The 24,121-nt window shown below is 46.5% G+C and overlaps 1 protein-coding gene across 1 annotated transcript in view; it reads left to right on the forward strand.

Moving 5' to 3' along the window:
* The window catches only part of EPHB1 (EPH receptor B1), a 378,786-nt gene extending 368,138 nt beyond the window's left edge, over positions 1-10,648 (forward strand). Inside the window, exons 15-17 of the mRNA XM_047100394.1 lie at positions 4,314-4,507; positions 6,384-6,539; positions 10,268-10,648. Of these exons, the coding sequence (XP_046956350.1) occupies positions 4,314-4,507; positions 6,384-6,539; positions 10,268-10,376 (459 nt within the window). The 3' untranslated portion in view covers positions 10,377-10,648. The remainder of the gene's footprint in view (positions 1-4,313; positions 4,508-6,383; positions 6,540-10,267) is intronic.
* Positions 10,649-24,121: the final 13,473 nt, after the last annotated feature.

The raw sequence follows: 24,121 nt of genomic DNA on the forward strand, positions 1-24,121 counted from the left end.
TGGAAGTTCTGCTGCTTGGATCTGATTGACAGAGATAATGAGAGTGGCAGTGTCTGTGGAGAGGAGCTGTGGTTTTACTGAAACATCAGAGCTCAACTTAACCCCCTCTGCCCTGGTTCCTCCACTGCTCCGAGCTTCTCCACTTCACTCTCCCCTGCGGAAGGTGGAGCAGGTACCGCCCAGCTCACTAATAGGAAATGTGGTCTGAGCGAGGCTAGGGGCCCTCTCATCCCTCAGGAAGCTCTAGTCACTTCCCCGAGGCACATGAGTCAGACCGCCTGCCCTGTCCCCACCCAACCCATCCAACCCCAGCCCCCAGCACGTGCCTTCTCCGGGTACAGGGGAAACAAAGGCAGCCCCTCTCCCCTCCCTGCCCCAGCTCTTGAGGGCCCAGAGCATCGGCTTACGCTGGCCGTCAGAGGCCCGAAGAGTTGCTGCAGACCACTCCAAGTGAGGTGGCAGCCTGCTCTGCTTGGGTGACAGTGGCCTCTCTCGGGCTGGTTCTCTTCACCACCACACCCTCACTCTTGCTTCTCTCTGGAAATGCCATCTGATCTCATTCTAATCGCCAGTGTTTTCAACATCCGTTTATCTCATCCTGTTACAGACCAAGGAAGGGGGCCCAGGTCTGACCCCAGTTTTCAAGTGTGCTCAGAAGAATACCTTACACCCCCCACCTTGGGCCAAATCTTTCCACACAATTCAAACGTGGTCACTGGTGTTTACAGCCATCAGGTGGTCGGATGGAAGGGGCTTCTCCATGTCTCCTCCCAGTTTCCCACACCTGCTAGCAAGGCAGGTGTGACAGAGAATGATCCCAAAACCCCATTAGAGGACCACAGTTATTTTTTTTGAAATAACGATGTTTTAATTTGATTACAAGTTCTATACTCAGGAAATTTGGAAAACACCCAGATTCTTAAAGAGAGTAAACCCCTCCAAAGGCATAGCACTTCAACGAAAGGCTTGGGTAGATAGATGCTACCCACACATCAATTAATGACTTAGGTAATTTTTTCTTTGGGGTGAAAGGTAAAGGTTTTTTTTTTTTCCAATGTGCAAGAGGCATCAATGCTCCCAGAATATCAGCTTGAGTAATGACAACAAAATTATGTAGAAGAGATAGCAAATGGCACGAAGTCCCATTTTGTAAACATGAGCATGGCTATCCTATATCCTGAAAGGTGAGAAATAGGAATCTGGCCATTAACCCCCCACTATGTGCTTCATGCTTCTCAAAACACTGTGGCCCTAGATCTGCAGTGACCAGCAGCAGAACAGTAACCTCCTTTGCAGGGACAAGTACCGTAGTAGATGTGGCAGGAATGACAGCCTCCATCTGACGAAGATATTCCCTCTACCATTCCTTCATGTGTATGGTGCTCAACATCACCTCACTGTGTCGTGTAATCTTTTTAATAACCCTATCTGTGCAATTTCCAGAAATCAAGTGACTCTCCCAAGGTTCTGGAGCTAATAAGAAGTGAAACTAGGATTTGAACCCAGGCCTCCAGTGTCTTCGCCCCTAGCTACAATGCCACACCATCACCAGCACCATGTGGGGGTCTGCACTCCTGGCCGACCCACAGGGAGGAGGGATCAGTGGTTCTGATATCCTCTTAAAAAGAAACCGTACCAGACAGGCACGGGAAATGCAAAACAAATGGCAGGATAGTCTTCAAAATTTCCAGTGAGGTGGCATGCGGAGGAGATAGGGGAAGCGTAGCTAAGTTGCATTTAGCCCAGACCTCACAGACGGAAGACTCAGTCCATGTATGGGTCCCAGTCTCTTGGTGCTCTGCCAGGAGTGGTTGGGCCAGCTGGTCACACCATGGAGATGTGCCCCCTGACTCCAGTACTCCTTCCTGTTACAGGGAGATGAGAGGAAACTTGTCAGTGGGAGGAATTAACTACTTGGGGCTCTGGCACCACATAATTTGAGCAGAGATGCCAACAGTTTAGGGCAACATGAGCTGCCCTGCACTGGAAGACTTTGGGGTCCCCGATCCCCATGAGAAGTTGAATATGGACACTAGCCCTTCCTGCTGGCCCTGCCTAGCTTGTCCTTAAGGAACCCAAAATGAGCTCGGGGGCCATTCAGTGGATAATCCCACTTATCTTCACAGTGAGTGGGGGCTCTGTGACAGGGCCCCTGGGTCTGGCTGCCTAGAAGGAGCTGGAAAGGGTGCCAGTTTATGAGCCAGGCTGATGCGAATGATGCCTGGCCACTCCTCCTCATGGATTACTTGGTTTAGCTCCATACCCCTGTTTCCTGCCGTGAAGATATCAAACAGCTCCAAGGACTACTCTTCAGGTCGAGATTACAATGGCAGCCCCACAGAGGCCTCGGGAAAGTGGGCTTCAAGGTGTTCCACACTTAAAAATCAGACACCTCTATGATTTATTCTCAGTCCTGCCATTTCCTAGCTGTGGGTCATCAGGCAAGTTACTCCACTGTGTGTGCCTCTATTTCCTCACGGGAAAAATGGACTGTAATGCCCTCCTTAGAGGAAAGCAGGTAATTTGATTGACAGGAGTTTGGCGGGGGTAAAAATTTATCGGTGAAGCAACATACTATTCAAAAGTGCACGTTCCCAGTCACCAGTTTGTGTATAGAACTGATACCAGTGTGGTTTGTATCCTTGTTTGTTTTTCCACCACCTAGAATAGAAGGAATAATACACCTTGATTATCTCTAATGACTTCAGGTCATATCTCATGCCCCACTCCATGTCCTATATCCTGGGCATAGAATTTGTAAAAATACAAACTGATTGAAAATACTTTCTGACCGATCTACAAAGTTAAAAAAAAAAAAAAAAGAAGAAGAAGAATCCGTTGAAATGAATCTGACATTTTTTAAAGTAGAGGTAAAAACACCTGAAAATCTCTGAACTCCAAATTATTTCCTTTGTTGTTGAAGGTGCTTGAACTGTTTATTTTAATATAAAATCAATGTATAATTATTATAGAAAGTAAGAACACAAATGAGCATGAAAAGCACTCGTGTCTACCTGCCCAGAGGCAACCGCCATTTAATGCCATGCCATCTATTTTTCCGGGGTCTTTTTTATGCATGTGTATAATTACTGTTTTTTTGTTTTGTTTTGATTTTTGTTTTTACAAAAGCAAGATTATACTATACCTGCAGTTATGCAGCCTGCTCTTTTCCCTAAGATTACAGTGTGAGTATATTTCCATTTCAACAGATACATTTTTACATCACTTAAAGGTGCTCATTGTACACCAGGCCTTCCATCACGGTAGGAGGGCACCGTAATAAATTCCCATGTTTAGCACTGGATCATTGACAGTTATTTTTGCTATTAGAAAAAGCACAGAGCAGTCATAATCTATTTAAATGAATTGGAAATTAAGATATAAAGTGTGAAATAAGCTCTTGCAACCATATGAAAAGCAGACCAAACTATGTAAAGATTCTAAGATCTTGACAAAATTATCCCCTGGAGCCTGCAAAAATTACCAAAACCTCATTGGCTATATTCACTTTAAGTTCACCTTGTTATTTTGACCGTTGTCATTGCACTTAACTGATTTGTGTAGTCAAATTCTCTTCAAGCCAGTTCATGTTGCTGCATCATGAAGGTCAAGGCAAACAATGCACAGGAAGCATCGAGAGTGGCCCTAGCATGGAGTAGGCTCACTGTTAAAGGCTGATTCCTTCCCTCCTTTCTCTTCTCTTAGCAGTGTAAGGATGAGGCCACCACAGGCTTTGGTGGGGGTCCTTTATTTTTTTTTAATTTTTTTTAACGTTTATTTATTTTTGAGGGACTGAGCATGAGCGGGGGAGGGGCAGAGAGAAAGGGAGACACAGAATCCCTAGCAGGCTCCAGGCTCCCAGCCATCAGCACAGAGCCCGACAGGGGCTTGAACTCACAAACTGCGAGATCATGACCTGAGCTGAAGTCGGAATCTCAAACCGGCTGAGCCACCCAGGCTTCCTGATGGGGGTCCTTTATAAAGAACAAATGTCCACTAGGTTTCCTGTGTGCCATCTCATCATCACTGCCAGCTGCAAAATTGGGCCTGATGTCCTCTTAAAAAGAGGAGAAGCTCAAGCTATTCACCAGCTCATTATTTAGTAAGCATTTACAGAGATCTAGTGTGTGCCAGGCCTCACTGCGGGTACTAGGGACAGTCTAGGGGGAAAAGCCAAGTACACGTCAAATCCATTATGGAGAGAGGTATATGAGCACAGAATGAGGGAGGCTCCATCCTTGGGAGCTACTTTGTGAATGACTGGCGGGTGTCTCATCACCCAATCATACCCGTTCCCATGTGTGTCACTACAGGTCATCAATGCCATTGAGCAGGACTACCGGCTGCCCCCACCCATGGACTGTCCAGCTGCTCTACACCAGCTCATGCTGGACTGTTGGCAGAAGGACCGTAACAGCCGGCCCCGCTTTGCGGAAATTGTCAACACCCTGGACAAGATGATCCGGAACCCGGCAAGTCTCAAGACTGTGGCAACCATCACCGCCGTGTGAGTCTCGTGGAATAGGGTGGTTCGTAGGTGTGGGTGGTCTCATAACTAGGGGCAGGCCCAATAGCAAGGCTGCTAGCCTTTTGATCTATTGAGAGCAAGGGTGAGGTGGCTAACCTTATCCACTAATGGAAGAGATTCCAAGACTTCCTGTTTCCTTTTTCCTTTCCATCTTTCTAAAATATTCCCTGCCTACAGCATGGGCTATAGACAGATATCAAGATACCTGTCTGGGTCTCCACTGTCTGTTGGCTTCAGATGGGCTGGGCACTGGGCTCTGTAATAATTGAATGTGTCTGATAGGAGTGGTATGAGGCCCCACTTCTGGGAGATCCTGTTTCCAGAAGGCACACTTTTTGTTAACCACACAAGGTAGAGCTGCAGACTTGGAACCTTGGCCAACCTATTAGCCGCTAAAGGCCCTGATTGCTATGGGACACAGAAATAAAAAGCCATCGGATTTGTTGTGAGCAAATGCACAGAACAATTTTCATCTCCTGTCAGTAGCTGTCAGCTGTATATTATTCCTCTACATTGCAGTGTTAACTGACATTAATATTTCAACCAAAGTTTATTGGGCATGTATGTGCTAAGCACTGTGCCCCTTGCTGGCAGTATAGAATGAATAAGATAGACATGATTCGTGTCCTCATGGAACTTTGAATCATTTAGGAGGGGCAAGACCAGATGATCACCCAAAGAAATGCAAAATTGAGACCTTGATAGCCACTGTGGCAGGGAGGTGCGTGGTGTTGGAGAGCATGGATACATGCGATACCTGGTGTCAGGGAGGCATCTCTGATAAGTGTTATTCCAGTTGAGCACTGAAGGGAGGAAATGCATGAATTGAATGAAAGGAAGATGGGAATCAAGGGACAAGTGTTCCAGACCAAGGAACAGCATGAACAGAGGCTCGAGGGTAGGAAGGACAGGGCCAGTGTGTTCTGAGTCCAGTCTGTGAGGGGACTGGGTCAGGGCTGAGGCTGGCAAGGTGAGCGAGGGCCAGACGCTCAGAACATGTGGGCCCTGCTAAGAATTCTGGGCTTGATTTTCAGAGTAGCGAGCACCCATTGAAGGATTTGACACAAATCAGGGTCAGGGTGAAGGTTATGGACATGATCGCACCTGCAGTTTTCAAAGAGCACCAGGCCACAGTGTGGACCTTATGTTGAGGGGAAGGAACATGCGTGAAGACCGACAGGAGAATATTGCAGGAATAATGGCAGAGAAGATAGGGTCTTCAGTCAGGGTAATGATGCAGAAAGAGGTGGATGAGTATGAGATATTTTGGAGGTCAAATCTTTAATTCTTGGTGAAGGACTGGGCATGGGTGTTGGGAGTTGAGGGATATATTAAGGTGGCACCCTGCTTTGTGGATTGGATAGTGAAGTGTCTGCTTTGAGAATGTCCCAGAGAAGATCAGCGGAGAGCTGCTCTGTTCCAATTAGCTGAGGATAGAACCAGGAAAAAAAAAAAAAAATGGTACCAATAGATTTGGGAAGGTTGTAGTGAACTTTATATATTTTTAATGGTGAAACTTTGGATGGTAAAGCTCCTAGGTTCCAGTTTACAAAGGAGTTATGGGCCTTCTCTTCCCTCCAGACTTCATGCTGTGTCAGTCTAGCTGTCTGAGCTGACTGATGCGAGACAGGGCCCGTAGGCAGGGGTACCAGCCATCTCGCCTCCAGAAGTTATGCCCACTCAGGATTCTGTAAGGCAAGAAGGGTCAGCACAGGGCTCCCCTGTAATCTTCATCCTGTCAGGAAAGAATTCTCATCCTACATGAAGTCTGCTGTCTTCCCAGAGTGTGGCTCTATCCATGCACCTTTGCAGCTGTGGGGTTACCTGCTTCTCTCTCTCTCTCTCTTTCTCTCAGGCCTTCCCAGCCCCTGCTAGACCGCTCCATTCCAGACTTCACGGCCTTTACCACCGTGGATGACTGGCTCAGTGCCATCAAAATGGTCCAGTACAGGGACAGCTTCCTCACCGCTGGCTTCACCTCCCTCCAGCTGGTCACCCAGATGACATCAGAGTAAGTGATGAGAATCTCCTCTCTGTACCCCGTGGGTGGGGATCAAGGCTCCTTCCCTGCTATTGCTCATGGTACAAGTCTTGATTTCTGCCTCACCCCCAGAGCTCCACTTCTGTATAGAATCAGATCTGGTGGCGAAGCGCCCTGGAAAGATGGAGGGGTGGGGTGGGGAAGCTGAGGTCCAGTCTGGCCCCAAATGAGAGTTCTTCAAAGGCATAGCCGTATGTCATTTGCCTAATCATCAAGACTCTCTCCTCCGTTTGTTTTCAAACTTAACCCATCAAAAAGAGCATCCAGATGGAAAGAACACAGCCAGCCAGCACTTTCAACAACATAGCAGGAAGAGGCACTACACTGATTCAGCAACAATCTCAGACGTGTGGGGAGCTCATATTCATACTTAGATAGCGCGTGTGAATAAGCATACATTTCCATCTCCCACAAATTATTTACCAGTCTGCAATTCCCACAGGAGTATGGAGGAATGCGAAAACTAAAATTATTCAAATAAGATGAGAGCCAGAAAGGGTCTTAAAGATCCATTAGTCCGTCATTTCCCCAAGAATGTTCTGAGCAGCACCAGTTCTGGGAAATGTTAATAGGTTCTCCTTGGAAAAAAGGTCCCATGGTCAAATAAATTTGGGATATACTGCGTACTTTATCACCCTTTTGGAGATTCACTACACATATTAGCATTCTAAAGGCCATGAGAAATCCTGAAATAAAGAAACCCATTTAAAATTATTAAATACTGTGGAACCATATTTTTGAGGGGCAGGGTTTCGTGGAACTGTAGTTTGGGAGATACTCATCTACTTGTACTCATTCCATTCAGCAGATTCAGAAAGTAGGTGAATTAGTGCCTGAACACTCAGTGCTCACGAGTGGCAAAGCAGGGCCTGAGGGCTTCTTTCCTGATGGCTAATTCCATCTCCTTCTACCAGTCCACCCCAGGGATACAGCGATGCCCGTACATGGTGGCACACTGGACTCACCTGGGAATCTTTAAAAAAATATTGTTGCCTGGGGCACCTGGGTGGCTCAGTCAGTTAAGTGTCCAACTTTGGCTGAGGTCATGATCCCACAGTTTGTGGGTTTGAGCCCCGCATCAGGCTCTGTGCTGACAGCTGGGAGCCTGGAACCTGCTTCAGATTCTGTGTGTGTCTCTCTCTCAAAAATAAACATTAAAAATTTTTTTCTTAAACATATTGATGGCTGATTTCCATGCCTAGATCTTCTGGTTTAAGTGGTATGAACTGAGACCTGGGCATCAGGGTGTTTAAAACTCCCCAGATGATTCTAACATGCAGCCAAGGCTGGAAACAAGTTGGCAAGGGTCAAATTTTGAATAGACACATCCCCCCAGAGGAGACTTCACCAGCTGCCTGGGCCACAACGTTTATAGACAACATGGGGGTTGGTGGCTTGTGATACACATTTCCCACGGTAGAGGACTGGTCGGTCCTCCGGGCAATTGACAAACACTTACTGATCGCCTGATACATGTCAGGCACAGTGCTAGGTGCCAGGATTCCCTCTCGAGGTGGGCCAGTTGCTGAGTCCCAAGGGAGAGGCAGGGTCCCATCCAGCCCCAGCAGTTGAACCTCAGAGGAACAGCTTCTGTCCCAGACTCCTGCTTTGCAGTCAGTCTTCCTGGAGTCCCACTCTACCTCTTTTTTCTTTTTTTTTTTAATGTATTTATTTTGAGAGAGAGTGCACAAATGAGCTGGGGAGGGGCAGAGAGAGAGGGAGAATCCCAAGCAGGCTCCGTGCTGTCAGTGCAGAGCCTGACACAGGCTCAAACTCATGAAAACCGTGAGATCATGACCTGAGCTGAAACCAAGAGTGGACGCTCAACTGCTCAACCAACTAAGCCACCTAGGCGCCCCCACTCTACCTCTTTGAGGTTGATTCTTGCCAGAAATGATGGAAGCTCCGCTTTCCCTAGGGAGATGGCTTGACTGTGCATCTAGCCTAGCATCCACTAAACAACAGAATTCATTTTTTAAATGTGAGTTCATTTTCCATTGATGCCATATAAAGGCAGTCCCTGCCACTATGAATTATTGTCAGGCACCACCATCACCAACAAATGCAGCACTTACCAGTGGAAAAGCAGCTTCCCCATCTTGCAGAGCTGGCATGGATGCCCTAGATGACCGGAGAGCCCGGGTTCAGGGGCGGCAACGGGTGCTCATGCTGGTGGGGCTGCGCCTGCTTCCTCACTGTGATGTGGCTGAGTATGGAGCCATCACCCCCTAACCCCCCACAACTGGAGGAATCCAATGGAGCAATTTCCTCAGTCTGGAAAAGGAAAAATTAAGGGATTTAGTTCAAAGTAAAAAATGCCCACACGCTATTGGAGCAATTTAGTTTGTTTCTTGAGAGATAAAAGATGGAAAAAGAACATGAGCTACTAAATAAAATAGATTGCAGGACAATTTGTGAATTCAGAATTCAAGTGTGCCTCTCAGAAGTGTTTGCTGAAAAGACATGGACAATTTGACAATCTGAGCCAGCTGCAGCTCTGAGGGGGTTGACCGCCAGCTGTAAGGGGGTGTTGAGGAGAGCACAGGAGCCTGGTGCAGCCTCGTGGGTCTGGTGTACAAAGTGATCTGCTATGCCAGGGGCAGGGGCCTTTGGGGGAATATAGTCAGGACCTTAGAACAATTCTGAGAGCAGCCCTACAGGGTGGCTGAAAACCAAGTAGTCTTGAATTTGAACCCCAGTTGCACCACCAGTTAGTTACCTGCTGTGTGATCTTGAGCATGTTACTTAACTTCTCTGAGCCCTACTTGTCTTGTCCATAAATGAGCAAAAAATAAGAGTACCCATCTCATTGGTTTGTGGTGAAAGGTTAATGGAATAATGTATACAAAGCACTTGGCCTATTGCCTGCCTACAGAATGCACGCAAGAAACAACTGCTGTTAAATTATTATTACTGACCTTGAGTGGTTTGTCAATTTTCATGAACTGCTTCCTTAGTTATACATGAGATAGTATATGGCACATGAGAAATACTTGAGCAATGCTATAACATTATCATTATTATTAACTAGGGAAAGATGCATGGGCTCCCCAAAATTAAGACTCACAGCTTAAAGATGAGTACAATCCAAACCCCTATCCTAAACATATTACTTAGATTCCTGCTTGGGCAGATATTTGAAAGTTATTTTGAGATCACCCTTCTTAAAAATTCATGACATTAAAATTCAAACAGAGGCAGAAAATGGAAACTCAGGGGAAAAACATCAGAAAACCCAGCAAACCCCACATCTTTTCAATCTCAGTGGGTGATCACTAATTTAGGCAGAAAGCTCCGCAGCATAACTGAAGCCCCATATCGTGTGTGCGTGGAGTGTTAAAACACACACGCGCACACACGCGCGCGAAAGTTCCAGTCTGCCTAGGGTCATGGAAACAATGAAGGGGCTGCTCCAGCCAACACCCATACATGAGGAACAGGGCACGACACTTCCAGGATTGTCTAAGTTGGGAGGGGGCCATTGGAGACGAGGGCCACTGCATGAAGCAAATGAAATTGAGCAAGAAAATACCTATGTAGGCATTTGCCAAAGACTTGGGTAATCTGAGTGTTGGATTTTAAACACTTTTATTTGCCTACCCACCTAATTCAAGAGCTTGCCTTCTGTGATGAGTTGTGATCCTTGAAAAGCTGCCGTAACACTAACGTGCCCTTTTCTGTGACTTTTTCCCTCCTAGAGACCTCCTGAGAATAGGGGTCACCTTGGCAGGTCATCAGAAGAAGATCCTGAACAGCATTCATTCTATGAGGGTCCAGATGAGTCAGTCACCAACGGCAATGGCATGAGAACTCTCATTTTCTGGGGGGAGGAGAGGAAGGAAAAGGACCATGCTCAAGAGGGAACCAGAGGTTGACCACTGTGGAATGTTCTGGAAAGAGTGGCTTCTCAGCTAAGAAATGCATTAAATCAGTGAAGAAGAGACTGGACCTGTTCTTAATAGGCAATCTTCATTTCTTAGTGACAGAAGCATGTATAAGATGCCGTGGGAAACCAAAACATAATAATAAAAATATGAAAGGGTGATGTTCAACAGAAGTGAAGACAAAACAGTATGCATCGGGGCAACCAAGAGTAAACTCCGCTCCCACTCGGGGCTGGAGTCACCGATCCACAGGAAGAAAGGGAAGGAGGTAGAGGGAAGAAACAGAGGCAGTTTTCCATTTTCTTCCTCACCAATGACATTCTTTTCTTTTCTCCTTTTGTACTCCTCCCCATGAGCCCTCTCCCTTCTCCCACATCCATTTCCCTTTGCTCATGACTCGTGTAGGGAAGTTTCTTCAAACAAACCCCAGCTCCTGAGTCTCCAGATGTCGTTCTGTCAGTTGCCAAAGGACTTTGCTGACCACTGCATGGGGGATCCAACCAATTCAATTAATGTCTTCATATTGAAGAAGAGATGTACCTTCAATTGAAAACCTTGTTTTTCTTTTGTTTGCATTTTCTGCAAAAAGGAAAAAGAAACCACAAATTGGAAAAAAAAAAAAAAAGAAAAACCTGTTTCCGTGTGCAGGAGCACACATATGTATGTCTGTGTTATAAAAATGACTGTGCTTGTTCGTAACAGATGCAAACAAGAAAGAAGAACCGGGAGATCTTTGCCCCTGGAAAATCCAAAGGGGCTGGAGCGTGTTGTTGGTTTGGTGTTCTGGTTGGCCCAGTTGGCCTATTGGCCCAATGGGGAGAGAGAGCAGGGAGAAAAATAAAATTAAAGGGGAAAAAACTCTCAGGAGCTTGCAAATTCAGACAGGAAACAGGTGAGTGGTTTGAATTGGATGCAGTGTGGGCCATTCTAGAATGATACTGACTGATTATTCTTGGTAACATCTGAAGAGAAGGAGAAGGAAAGTGTTTCTGGAGAATGTTCTTCCACATCCCTAGAATCTGTAATTCAAGAGATGGCAAGGGAGAATTCTTCTTACCTTATTTGTGGACTGGCTTAAGCCGTGTGGCATCCGAGGAATGTTTCAAATGTGTCTGTGTTTCTCCACATTCCTTCTTGTACCTCATTGTTCAATTCACTTTTGTAAATTCCACCTAACATTTAAATATTTTTAATTTCTCCTTTTATCTTAATCTCCTTGCTAATTTTATCTGTCTAATTAAAATGAGCAGAAGCATGTCTGGGTTTACATAGAATGGTGTCAGCGTGTGTGTTCTCAGACCCCAGTGGGTCTGTCCCCAAGTTACAGGAAAATCCTTAATGACTGTCCTTCTTCCGCCTCATATGAGAGGGAAGGAATACATCCCAGATCCTGTGCCTCCCAAGAAGCACTATATATAAGAATCATTCTCACTGATGTGACCCAAAGGAAGAACTGAATGAATAAATATGAGGCTCTGAAGAAGTCACTGGCAGATAAATATAAACAATCACCGATAATACACCATCAGCCCTGATTTCAGTTTGCACATTGCATTTGTGATGTTCATATCCAGGCCAGTTTTGTAAAAGGCGCTAAAGACTATTTTAGACTGCTTGCTTGTGGTGTGTCTGTGAACAAGCAGTTGGAGGGGAGGGTGTGAGCCAGTAAAGGAGCCATAGTTCCCATGTGGCTTATTTAATGTAAATTGAAAGTGAGATGAGCCTTTTCCCCCTAGTCCTCGGTAACTTTGTACTTGGGGAGGTCTTACCTTCTGAAGCTCCTTCAAAGAGGCTCATGGGCCTACGGGTACAGCTCTGATGCAGGGGAGCCCGATCTGAAAGCATCACCCTTGTGTGTAACCCCTGGGGAACAAAGGGAGATGGACAGAAGTATCTCAGAAGATTTGCATATGGTTACAAAGAGCCCCAACCCAGCACGTAGCGGGTAGAAGAGAAAACTTCCCCTTATTAATAGCGTAGCAATCCCATGCACAATTTGCTAATTACCCCAAAGACCTGAATCCATGAAGTGTCTTACAAGCCTAGGCAATTTGACTAATCTACTCTCAATTTTCCATAGGAATGAATTTTAATTTGTCACCAAATTTCTCAGGCAGCATCCTTAACCTGAAGTCTTCACTGTGCTTCCACCAGTGCCAGCCCACCTTCTGGCTGTCCACAAAGCAAGGTCAAGGTGAAAGTCGGGTCACACCCTTTGGTTTGGTTTCACCGTAAGATCCCACAAAGGAGACAGAGGGTGTGTGTGAGAAAGAACCCAAGGGCACATGGGAAAGCACGAGGGGTCAGCAGAGCCAAGGCCAGGGCACCTGGAGGCATAGTTATCAGTGGGAGGGGCATGGCCAAGCTCTGGACATGCCCCCCCGCCCCTGCAGATGTTCAGCACAGTTCAGCATGCCAGGCTTCCCCACCCCACACCCTGAAATGCGGTATATCTCTAGTGATTGAGACATCAGGCCTTCCCTCTGTAGCACGGGGCCAGTCACCGACCTCTCTGAGCCTCTTATGTAGAGTCAGATAGTCATAACCACCTTTGATGAGGCCTAACGCTCCTGAGCAGGTTCTCTATGCCAAGCACAGTCTAAGTACTTTGCATCTATTAACTCTCTTCTTCATGAGCATCTTATAAAGCAGTAGCAGATACTTCATCACCCCCAGTTTTCAGATGAAGAAACAGAGACAAGACCTTCCCTACATCACACAGTGGTGGAGTCAGGATTTTGCCTCAGCAACCTGATTCCATGCTCCTACCACTTTCCCAGGGGGGTCTCACACTTGAGCACGCATTAGTATCATCACCTGGAGGGTATGTTGAAACACAGATCACTGGACCCGACCAACAAGTTTGCTGACTCAGTAGATCTGGGGTGGAGTCCAAGAAGTGGCCGTGTGGTGCTGATGCTGCTGGTCCAGGGACCACACTTTGGGAGCACTGCGCTACAGTAACCTGCCTTCCTGGAGTTAGTAACAGATGTAAAGTTCTTGACTCCAGGAGTGATAGTTATTAAAGTTCTTCTGCCACCGGCAAAGAGACGAATGAACCCTCACCCTCTTGGGCAGGAAGCGATGGGAGAGGCTGGTCTCTTGCACAGGGGTATCTGTGCCCATTGACAGTTTGGTGCCAAGACACTTTACTCACACCCTCAAAAGAGAGCTCCCTGGGGAGAATGCTCACTGGATCAAGACCCCAGGCCTCTAAATTTCAGTTAGACAAGTTACTCTATCACCTGGCAGAGGATAAATTCCAATTCAGCTTTCTTTTTTTACATTTTTTTTTTTTGAGAGAGAGCAAAAGAGGGCATGTGAATGAGTGGGGTAGGGGATGTGCAGAGAGAGAGGGAGAGAGAGAATCCCAAGCAGGCTCCACACCCAGTGGTGAGCCCAACGTGGGGCTCAATCCCATAACCACGAGATTATGGCCTGAGCCAAAATCGAGAGTCAAATGCTCAACCAACTGCGCCACCCGGGAGCCCCCAGATTCTTTCTTAAAAACACGTTTTGCACAGTGGACAGAAGTCTGTGGCCTTCTAAGTCAGCCTAAAGACATGGAACCTACGGCCATGCTATGCAGCCCAAGATATGACTTTCAGATGGGCATTCTCTGCCAGGCACACCTGCAGCCACCAAGGCTCATGTGTGTGAGGACTTCACAGGGGACAAGTGGGCAATGTTTAATTAGTACCCCTGGCTCAGGGGTTATGGGAATGGAAGTGATTTGTGGAAAAGCCTTAAAGACTATGATCCACCTCTCTGTGCTTTCTCCCTGCCCCCCCCCCCCAATAAAGGAAGATGGTAATGAAGGATACCAAGTAGATACATCTACAGAGCAGGTGTTTACTGTATCATCTGAAGATCACTGGAGCTCATAGATGTCAAACAGGTATCTATACTACTAAAATCACACACCTGCTCCTACCCACCGCCTCCCTCTTATGCCCCTGACCCTTGCAAAGTTATGTGTAGAGCTGGATCAGTGGAGTCCCCTAGGATAATCGAAACCAAGTAAGGACAGAAGTTAACTCTTCGCATGTATTTGTGAAAAGAACAGAAACCAGTGAGGATTGAGGAATAGAACTCCAGGAATATTGTGGACAGGAGGAGTTGAGACATCCGGCAGAAGGGTGAGAATCTACAATGTGTCAGTTAAAAGTACAAGATTCTAGTACAGATTTTGTTCTAAGAAGGCCGTGGTGAGCTAGCCTGGGAACCTCATTACCATTTCAGAAATAATAATGGCTCTGACCCCCACTGAGTAAGGGCAAGTGATGCAAGGGAGAAGCACAGCCATGATGGAGTAGTAGCAGCAAACAGGTATCATCCAGGATTCTCTGCCACCAAGAAGGCTCAAAGGACACTTAAGATCCATGTCAGAGCGAGCTTTGCTTTCATAGAGACGCCTTGCAGTTCCTATAGAAGTTACAGGGTCATTTTCAAACATAGCCAGAGGTCTTGCATCATCTAAGATATCAGTGGGGCTAGTGGTTGGTGGTGGTAGAGGGGAATCACTGAAACTACAGAAAGGTTGTCAAAAGGGGGAGGGCATGGCTGGATCACACTGAAAGCTCATTCAAGTTGATTGAAGTCAAATGGTGACTATGTTCACCACCAGGGAGTCTCTTGAGACCAGCAATTTCCAAAGAACAGGTCCACAGGGGCCTGAGAACAAACTCTTGGTCCCTCTCAAAGAGTGCCAGCCCTGGTGGTGGGCAGGTGGGGGTTTAAGTGTTCTGCACATCCCATTTAAGGGTAGGTGGGATGGACAGCCTTGGGCAGTGGTGGATGGACCTCCATTGCACACCTGGCAGGAAAGGAGAGCCCTCTGCTCTTTTAGCCCCACCCCTGCATCCCTCCTGAACTGACCCTGTTTTTTAAGGCCCTTGATGGGTTCCTTTGTTGCTGGGAGTCATGACTTGGCACACAGTGTTTGTTCTCAACCAGAAACTTCTGGTGATCCCCAGAGTGAGAGTAGACGCAGGTCATGTCTTAGTCACCTTCATACCTAGCACCCAACACACAGCCTAATACATGGAAGATGCTCAATATATATTTGGTGATTTAAATAAATCTGAGTTGAGAAAGTCTTACATATCATTCTTTTACCTACGAAGTCCATGACCTTAAACAGCATGCCTTTAAAGAAACTAATCCCTAGGTATTTAGTTGGAATCTTTTCTCACTTACTCTTAACTGCTATCAACTGTAAGCTATTCTAATTTTAGTTTTGTGAAGTTTAACACACTCCTTTTCAACCCTGTCTGCATCTTTCACACGATGTCACAATCTTCCCCAGAGGACCAGCCGGGGAAGGCAGCATGCCACCAAGTGTCAGTCACTGTGCAAAGTCCCCACCTGAGACATAGCAATGAACACGGCACCATCTTTGGTATGATGGAGGCAAATAAGAAGGTCATTGAAGGGCAGTGAGAAGCCATCCTTCTGATATTAGAACCAAGGCTCCTGTACTGCCAGGTTTGACATCCAGCTGGGCAGAAAGGATGGTGGGACTTCCCTCATCAGGGAAAACTTGTGTCTTTTAGCCCTCCCTGTACACTGAGATTTTCTTCCAAGAGTTGTTTTACCTCTCTAAATTCACCCGTACTCTAAGATTCCTATAACTACTCACTCACCAGAGGGGGGGAAATGATGAATTAAAAAAACAAAACCGTATTATGGACAGATAAGCCACTTCCAAGATACTGGGATACCAAGCCCATACTATTTTATTCTTCTAAAATATAGAGATTATCTCCTCTTTAGTTTTCTTCTCTGCTCTTTAAAATTTGTATTTGCATGTACATTAGGAACTACTGTACCTCTGCAAATGGCTTTCTGACACAGAATACATGACAAGTTCCAATCTTTATAGAAGAATTCAGGTTTGTATAGAACTTCAACAGGGAAATACGGATACGGGAGCATAGAGAAGGTCACTGCCATTGTCCTAAGGGAGTGTCAAAGAAGGCATCCTTGAGGGGGATCTGTTAAACTGGAACCTAAGGAGTAAACACACTTATCAAATTGGGGAAAGGATATGTTAGTGGTGGAACAGTTTTGTAGGTGGAGGGAACAGCATGGGTAAATGTTCCAAAGCCATAGAGGAGGTGACATATTTGTGGGATGACAGGCTGTTCAACAAGGCTGTAGAATAGAGTGCTAGATGTGGGTGCTTGGAGGGGTAGGCAGGACTCGGTCATGAAGGATCTTATATGGCATTCAGGAATCTGAATATTATTCTGAATGCAACTGATGGAAAGTGGGTTGAAGCAAGGGAAGTATATTTTACATAGTCTGGCCACAAAATGGAAAATTGTGTAGGGGGTACTAGACTCACTACTGGGACACTAGTTAGGAAGCTGGTGTGGTAATGTAGGCAAAGGATGATGGTGGCCTGGGTGAAGATGTGAAGTAGCAGTGGGAATGGACTGACTCAAGAAATATCAAAGAGGTAGGATCAGCAGAAGCTGGAGGTGGATTGGCTGTCAGGACAGAGGGAGGGCAGAGTCAAGGATCACATTCCAAGTTTCTGGTTTGGGCAACTGAGTGGCTTTGTATACCATTCAGTGAGATAAGGGATATAAAGGAGGAAGAAATTGAGGTGGGGGAGACAATATGAATTTGAATTGCCCATGGGCCATTTGATATAGGGGTCTATAATTCAGCCGAGCGAGCTGGGCTGATGATACAGATTTGGGAGTCATCCTTCATCCAGATGGCCATTAACTCCATGGGGGTGGAAGGTTTTACTGCACAAGAATGTAAAAGCGAGGAGAGAAGTGGGCCCCCATGGAACCCTGAAAAACAGCCAGATTTAAAAGATATCTGGGCAAAGGGAGGCTCACAGAGGGAATCAGGATAGAGCCACTGCAGAAAATGAGGAAAATCCGGGAGTGTGCAGTGTCCGTGAAGCCAAAGAAAAACCTTTTACAGGGAAACAGCGGCCCCAAGGCCCAGAGCTTCCAAGGAAGGCTAATAGGGGTTGCAAATTGCCCATGGGTTTAGCCACAGGAGGTCATGGGTGCCCTTGGTGGGGCAGTTTCAGCAGAAGACACAGGGTAGATTGAGGAAAGAGAGGACATCAGAACCTTTCAAGAAGCTTGACATCAAAGGGGAGAAGAAAATAAGGAGGTAGTTGGATTTCTTCCTCCTTTTGGTGGTTGTTATTTTGTTGTTTTTTAGTGGGAAAGACTTGAGCCTGTCTGAAAGCTACTGAAACAGAATCCATGGAGAGAGAGAGAGAGAGAGAGAGAGAGAGGAGGGTCATTGAGTGGGCCAGAGAAGACAGGGGGCACAGCCAGAAGAAGGAGCAGCTTAGAAGGCACAGCCAATCCAGTTGGGTTTGGAGGATAAACGAATGGAGGATGGATGGCATGAGCTCCTGGCAGAACTCCAGCTCACTGTCCAGCCTCCTCACAGTCTCATCACTTAGTTCCCACAGCCTCTTGTGCAGACAGTGGAAGAACCACGATTGGATCCATGGGCCTTGCCATCACAACATAGCACATTGGCAGTCATGTCTGTTTCTGATGAAGAGGATGGACAGTCTTGGGGACCTCTGAGAAATGAGTAGGAAGCATCACAGACCCCCTTTTCACTCAGAATGCCTCTGTGGTTACTCCCCACCAAAGGGACAAAGTCCAAAGTCCTGATCATGGAAGGGAGGCCCACCTCTCTAGCCAAACTGCCCACCAGCCAACACCTGCCACCTGTCCAGACCCTTTCCACCTGTGTTTCTGTATTCATGGCTATTCCTATGCTGGGGACGCCCCACCTCCTAGCCTGCAATTCCATCAGGCCCCAGCTCAGGTGTCATCGGTCTAGTGAGGATGGCTGCATCTGCAGAGTCAGGCCCCTCCACCTCTATCTCCTCAACAGCTGTCCTTCCATCACATTCAACTTTCTAGTCTGTGAGCTCCTCGGACCATATTCATCTGTGTATCTCCAGCACCCAGCACAGGGTCCACATATAACAAATGTTTGTGGCAGGTAAGGCATGGCTAGGCCCAGGGAGACTACCCAGAAGGAAGAATTCTGGGAGAGTTGGGGTCAAGAAATAGATGAGCTCTGGCAATAGAGAACCTCAGAAAGAGAGAACCTCTTTAGAGAACCTCAGTAGAGAACCTAAGAGAACCTCAGTCATAAAGAATGGAAGATGTGCCCAGGGGGAGAGGCTGAGCAAGGATGGTAGTGAGGGGCCACAGGCAGTCACCGTGGAATGCAGGGGTCAGCAATGGAACAAGAGCAAGTTCATGGACATCCTAATAAGTGGAAGGGCCTGACCACAGGGCCAACGAGGCAGGCGGTGGGATTGGGGTATCTGTGCTTTAAGGTTAGGTCTTAACCATAGGGCAGAGCCCAGGGTCAGGATCCCAGACTCCCAGGAACTACAGTAGTGGGATGGGGAGAATGGACTGGTAACAGCAAAGCAGAACTCCATGCATTCATTCACCCAACATGTGTGAGACTACTCAACCAGGAAGATAGGTCAGATAGGTCAGGAAGGAGCCTCAGCTTTTCCACTCAAGCTTGGTGTACGCTTGGGCAGGTCACCAGCCTCAGCTGCCGCCTCCCCAGCACTGACAGACCCAACGAAACTGGGTGGAGATGGGGGTGTTCTTGGAGGACCTTCACTGCTGCAGGACACAGTCCTGAGTGTGCACATCAGTCTTTACCTGTGCAGGTGGCATGTGCTGAAAGAGCAGGTGGGCAGCAGCTACATGTGAGCTGAGGACTGTAACTGCCCACAGCAGGAACTAAAGACTTCAGAAAGTGTCCCACATCTAAGCTGTATAAACAAAACACACTACTTCCAAATCTGAGCAGGTAGCCCACCTTTTGCTGGGTTGCTGTGGTTCCATTTTAACTCTGAGTCCCCCCACCCCACCCCACCCCTGGCCCCTTGTTGAAGCAATAGGCTTGATGACAGCCGAGCCCTGCTCCCTCCAGCATACATTTAGGAAAGGTCTGGACCCAGGATGCAGAGCATACAGGTGCCTGGTTCTGAAGGCCTGTGGGCTTCCTTGGTTTGATCACAGACATCTCAGGGATCCCTGACCATAGTGAAGAGATTTTCAGAAACAGGTGGTTACGGCTCCCATACCAGGTTTTTGTCTAGGAGTGAGAGCTGGGAGTGTTCTACATTTAGAATTTATTTATTTATTTATTTTAATATTTATTTATTTTTTAATTTTTTAATGTTTATTTTTGACAGAGAGAGAGAGAGAGAGAGAGAGAGACAGAGCATGGTGGGGGAGGCAGAGAGAGAGGGAGACACAGAATCTGAAAAAGGCTCCAGGCTCTGAGCTGTCAGCACAGAGCCTGACGCGGGGCTCAAACCCACAGACCGCGAGATCATGACCTGAGCTGAAGTCAGACGCTTAACCAACTGAGCCACCCAGGCGCACCTAATGTTTATTTATTTTTGAGAGAGAGAGAGAGAGAGGGGGGGGGGGGGCAGAGTGCAAATGGGGGAGGGGCAGAGAGAGAGGGAGACACAGAATCCAAAGCAGGCTCCAGGCTCCAAGCCCTCAGCACAGACCCCAACGTGGGGCTGGAACACACAAGCCATGAGATCGTGACCTGAACTGAAGTCAGACACTCAACCAACTGAGACACCCAGACGTCCCTACATTTAGAATTTAAAGTGAACCTTTTAATCAGCTAATTAAAGGAGGCGTTCCTGGGGTAGGAGTTATGGCCACTTGAGAAGTTCTCAAAAATAACAATCACGAATTCAGTTATATAATTGGTAAGAGAAATTGCTACTGGTTTTTTTTTTTTTTGAGTGTTTGTTATGAAACAGGAACACTGAGTATTTATACAACTAGTATTATTATGCCCATTTGAAAATTAGTTAACTAATAACGCTCAGAGAAGTTCAAGTGGCTTGTTCTAAATCACACTGAAGAGCCAGGATTTGAACCTACATTATTTACCTGGAGTGTATTCTCTGAATTACTAGTCATTCTGCCACCTGAGACATCTGGGAATTTCTACTGACCACCCCAGTCCCGTCACATAGCACAGGGGGTTTGCTTATGCTCCGATGTTTTGTGTCTGTAAAATGGAGGTAACGTCACCTACTCCACAAGGTTTTCACACAGGTGAGATGAGGGGCAACATAGGAATCACTCAGTCTAGCTCCTGGTTCTTAGGAAGTGCTCAATAAATAGCTGCTATCAGTTAGTTTATTTTACTTATAGGGATTTGGAAACATGACCTAAAAATAGAAAGCAAATTAGTGCCTGAGGTTTATTGTAAAAAGTCTTCTTGCTTTCTGATAAAGGTCAGTCCTTAACCTCTGTGGATTTGGGTTTGTGGTTTTTTTCTTTTTGAACTTCAGAGTTATATGTATCTGTCATCTTAATCATTTCTGCCCTTCTACCTTGCATGTTTGCAGAGATTGGAATTGAGCTTTGACTTGCTCCTGGATGGATTTCCAGGATGCCTGTCATGAGCAACCAATGGTTGGATTCTGGAAAACTCCTTCAAAATGTTGCAGACCCACGTGACTTGCTTATACTCACAGGCTAGGGGCCTGTCCTCCTGATACTAAACCAAATTCCTTCTATGAATTAAAGCCCAATATCTGGGCCTATCAGTCAATATGAGGAGTTTTATTCAGCTAATAGCTTTTCTGAGATTTTTTTGTGTTTATGTGACAAAAAAGCCATTTTCAGAGGTCAACCTGCTAGATTTCCAAAAAGAGTACTGAGTGTACCATCAGTAAGCACATGAGTTTTAGGACATACAGGTCCAAATTCTTCAAAATCATAATAGTTCTGTATTTATTTTAATGTGCACTAGAGAAAAATATATCTATCACATAAAACACATGCAGTATTTCCCAGGTATTATAAAGTTTCCTTTTAAAATAAATTTATTCAAGTGAAATGGTGTCTTGGTTTTAAGAAAAAATAGCAGTTAAATGATAGTACAATTAATATGTAGATATGGTTAAAAAAATCATGAAGGAGGGGATTGAAAAACAGAGGTTAGGAAACCTATGAGTCCTTCTCACTTTTCTTCGCACCCCCCCCCCCCCCCCGCCGCATCCGTAACACACATACGCCTCCCACAACTGCCCTGTGGCTTGTCATAGAGTTTTAGCTGGAGCATGCCTGACCCACCTCCTCCTTCACCTGGTGGCCTCCTGGCCTCTCCACACCTCAGCTCCACAAGAAGGCATCCCGTGACCCACATGGGTCAGCAGCTTGTCCTCAAGGCCCTGAGCACCCTGCCCTGTGCCTCTCACCGTCATGGTGTCAGTGGTCTGTGTTATGACACTCTGCTTATGAGTCTGTAATCCACCATCCCAAACTGGGAGCTTCTCCAAGCCAGGGAGCATGCCTTCCTCATGGCTGAATCTGCAGGCCCGGCACGCAGTCATCACACAGTAAATCTGTTAAATAAATGAACTAATAATTGACTCCATGCACCTTTGCCATCAGTCGCCTCCAACCAGGAAACCAAAGGACCCAAACTACGTATTGATTACATTGATTCTTCTTGAATTTACCTCACCCCAGGCTCAAGGTTGGGCCACTTCTCCCACAACTCTTTAGAATCGTGTTTACACCACCTGCTCGCATGGTTTTATTTGTGCTTTCGCTCAAGGAAAATGCAGCAGCTGAGCAGGGCACCTGGTGACGGGTCTCCCTGCAGAACAGAGCAGATGGCACCAAGCCTTGCATCCACTTTGCCCAGTGGGGGGAAGGGCTCCTTTGCTTATTGGTGACCTCTTGCCTTACTCACAATCTGATACTTTCCAAATGCAAAGTGCCCACCACAACTTTGAAAGATATTCTCTCTGACATCCAATTTAACAATTAACAATTTTTTTATTGTTTTTTCCCACCATGGGGTTCATCTCCTGCTGGGATGTTTCACAGGGAGGGCAGTTTGCCAAGCATTAACTTGTCTGGCCCAGGGGGCATAACTGTACAGCTGATTTCATCTGAGCGAACATCATTCCTTTGGTCTTATTTGCAAACTGTCGCATGGTGCTGGGATTCAGTTAACTGTTTGTGATTCTAAGTTCTGTGGCTAGCCAGAAAGCAAAAAAAAAAAAAAAAAAAAAATCCATAGTATCTCTCCTGGCCTCTTCTGCAGCAGATCTATTCCAGGGCACGGTAAAACTTTTCCGTAAAGGGCCAGAGAGTAAATATTTTAGACTTGTGGGCCATATGGTGTCTGTCACAACTGTTCGACTCTACCATTGTAGTGTGAAAGCAGTCGTAGATGGTATTTAGATGAATGGATGTGGCTGTGTTCCAATAAAACTTTATTTACAAAAACAGGTGGCAGGCTGCATATGGTACATGGGCCTTAGTGTGCCAAGCCTGGTCCAACTAGTGGTTAAAAGCTCCTGCTCTTGAGTCAGGTCGAACTGGATACAACTTGCCTAAAGTAGAATAGAGAGACAGTGGCCAGAGTCAGGGAGGCTGTGGCAAAGTTCAGAAACCCAAAATATCTGTGTAAGCCTTACCAATTTAATGCTGATGCTGATGTTGTCTGATCAGCCTTGTCAGGCAGTCCTTACCACTGGGCTCTATGGTCATTCTTGAAAGTGGTTTCATGAGAATCAGATTGTACAATAACCCTGCTTGTTACCAGCCATATTACAGAAAGGTAGAAACAAAGCAAGTTCCTCAGAATATAACTGTGAGTGGTGAAAAGGAGATGGCTCACAGTCCGTGTTAAAATGATCGTGGTCCTGGACTAAAGCACTAGGAAAGCAAACAGCCACCATGGACTCTGTCTCCTTGGCTGATTAGGGCAAATGATGACCTTCTCCAGGGATCTTATGGGAGTCATGAGAAAGGAGATACATGTAAGCACGTGACTTGAGAGAAGGCGGGGGCAGTGAAAGACTCAAATAGAGTCTCTAAGAGGTCAAAAATATCCATTTATTTGCCCATGCATTCTTTCATTCAGACCTTTACTGAATCCTGTAAATGCAAGGTATAATCTTTACCCTAATGGCAGTCACGATCTACCAGGGGAGGAAAAACAAACTGTGAGGAGGGCTGCCATGGAGGCAGGAGTCCTTCGGGGGGCTGAGGAGAATGGTGTGTGAAAGGTCGGAGGGACTCCGACCCACCCAGGAGGGATCTGGCAGGAATCAAGGTGGCCATTTCCTTACAGCCCCTCGATGTACACAACCCGCAAAGGGAGAAGCTGACTTGAGAGCGTGGCCCACAGTACCGTCCTACATAGGGGACCTTTGTCACTGGCCTTGATGAAATAACCCTGATGAGCCGAACGCCCACCTCTGTGGCCTCTGAGTCCCCAAGCTGTCCTGAGGGCGTGGTAAATTTTATTGCACTTCACATGCCATGAGAAAATCGTCCCTTTTCCAGCCCGAGATGAGCAATAAGCAGAATGGGCTGCCTCACACATGTAATTAGAAGAAATAAGAGCAGTGAGAGAAAATTGGTTAAGTAAGCCCAAAATGACTTTTTTTTTTTTTTTTTTTGTAATGAAGGAATAAATCTCAGGGAAAAGAAGCTCAGTTAAGCCGGAGTGCACCACAATGTTTTCTCCTGCCACACATCAGGTTTTCAGGAGGAATCACAAGGTCACCTGGCCAACAAAGGGCCCAGCCTGTCCCAACCAGGAAGTTAGTGCCCCCATGACTCCTGCTCTCTGGGT

The sequence above is a fragment of the Lynx rufus genome, unplaced genomic scaffold (genome assembly GCF_022079265.1).
Source record: "Lynx rufus isolate CCGP_SWC_20201006 ecotype Redwood Valley unplaced genomic scaffold, mLynRuf1.p SCAF_5, whole genome shotgun sequence".
Lineage (NCBI taxonomy): Eukaryota > Metazoa > Chordata > Mammalia > Carnivora > Felidae > Lynx > Lynx rufus.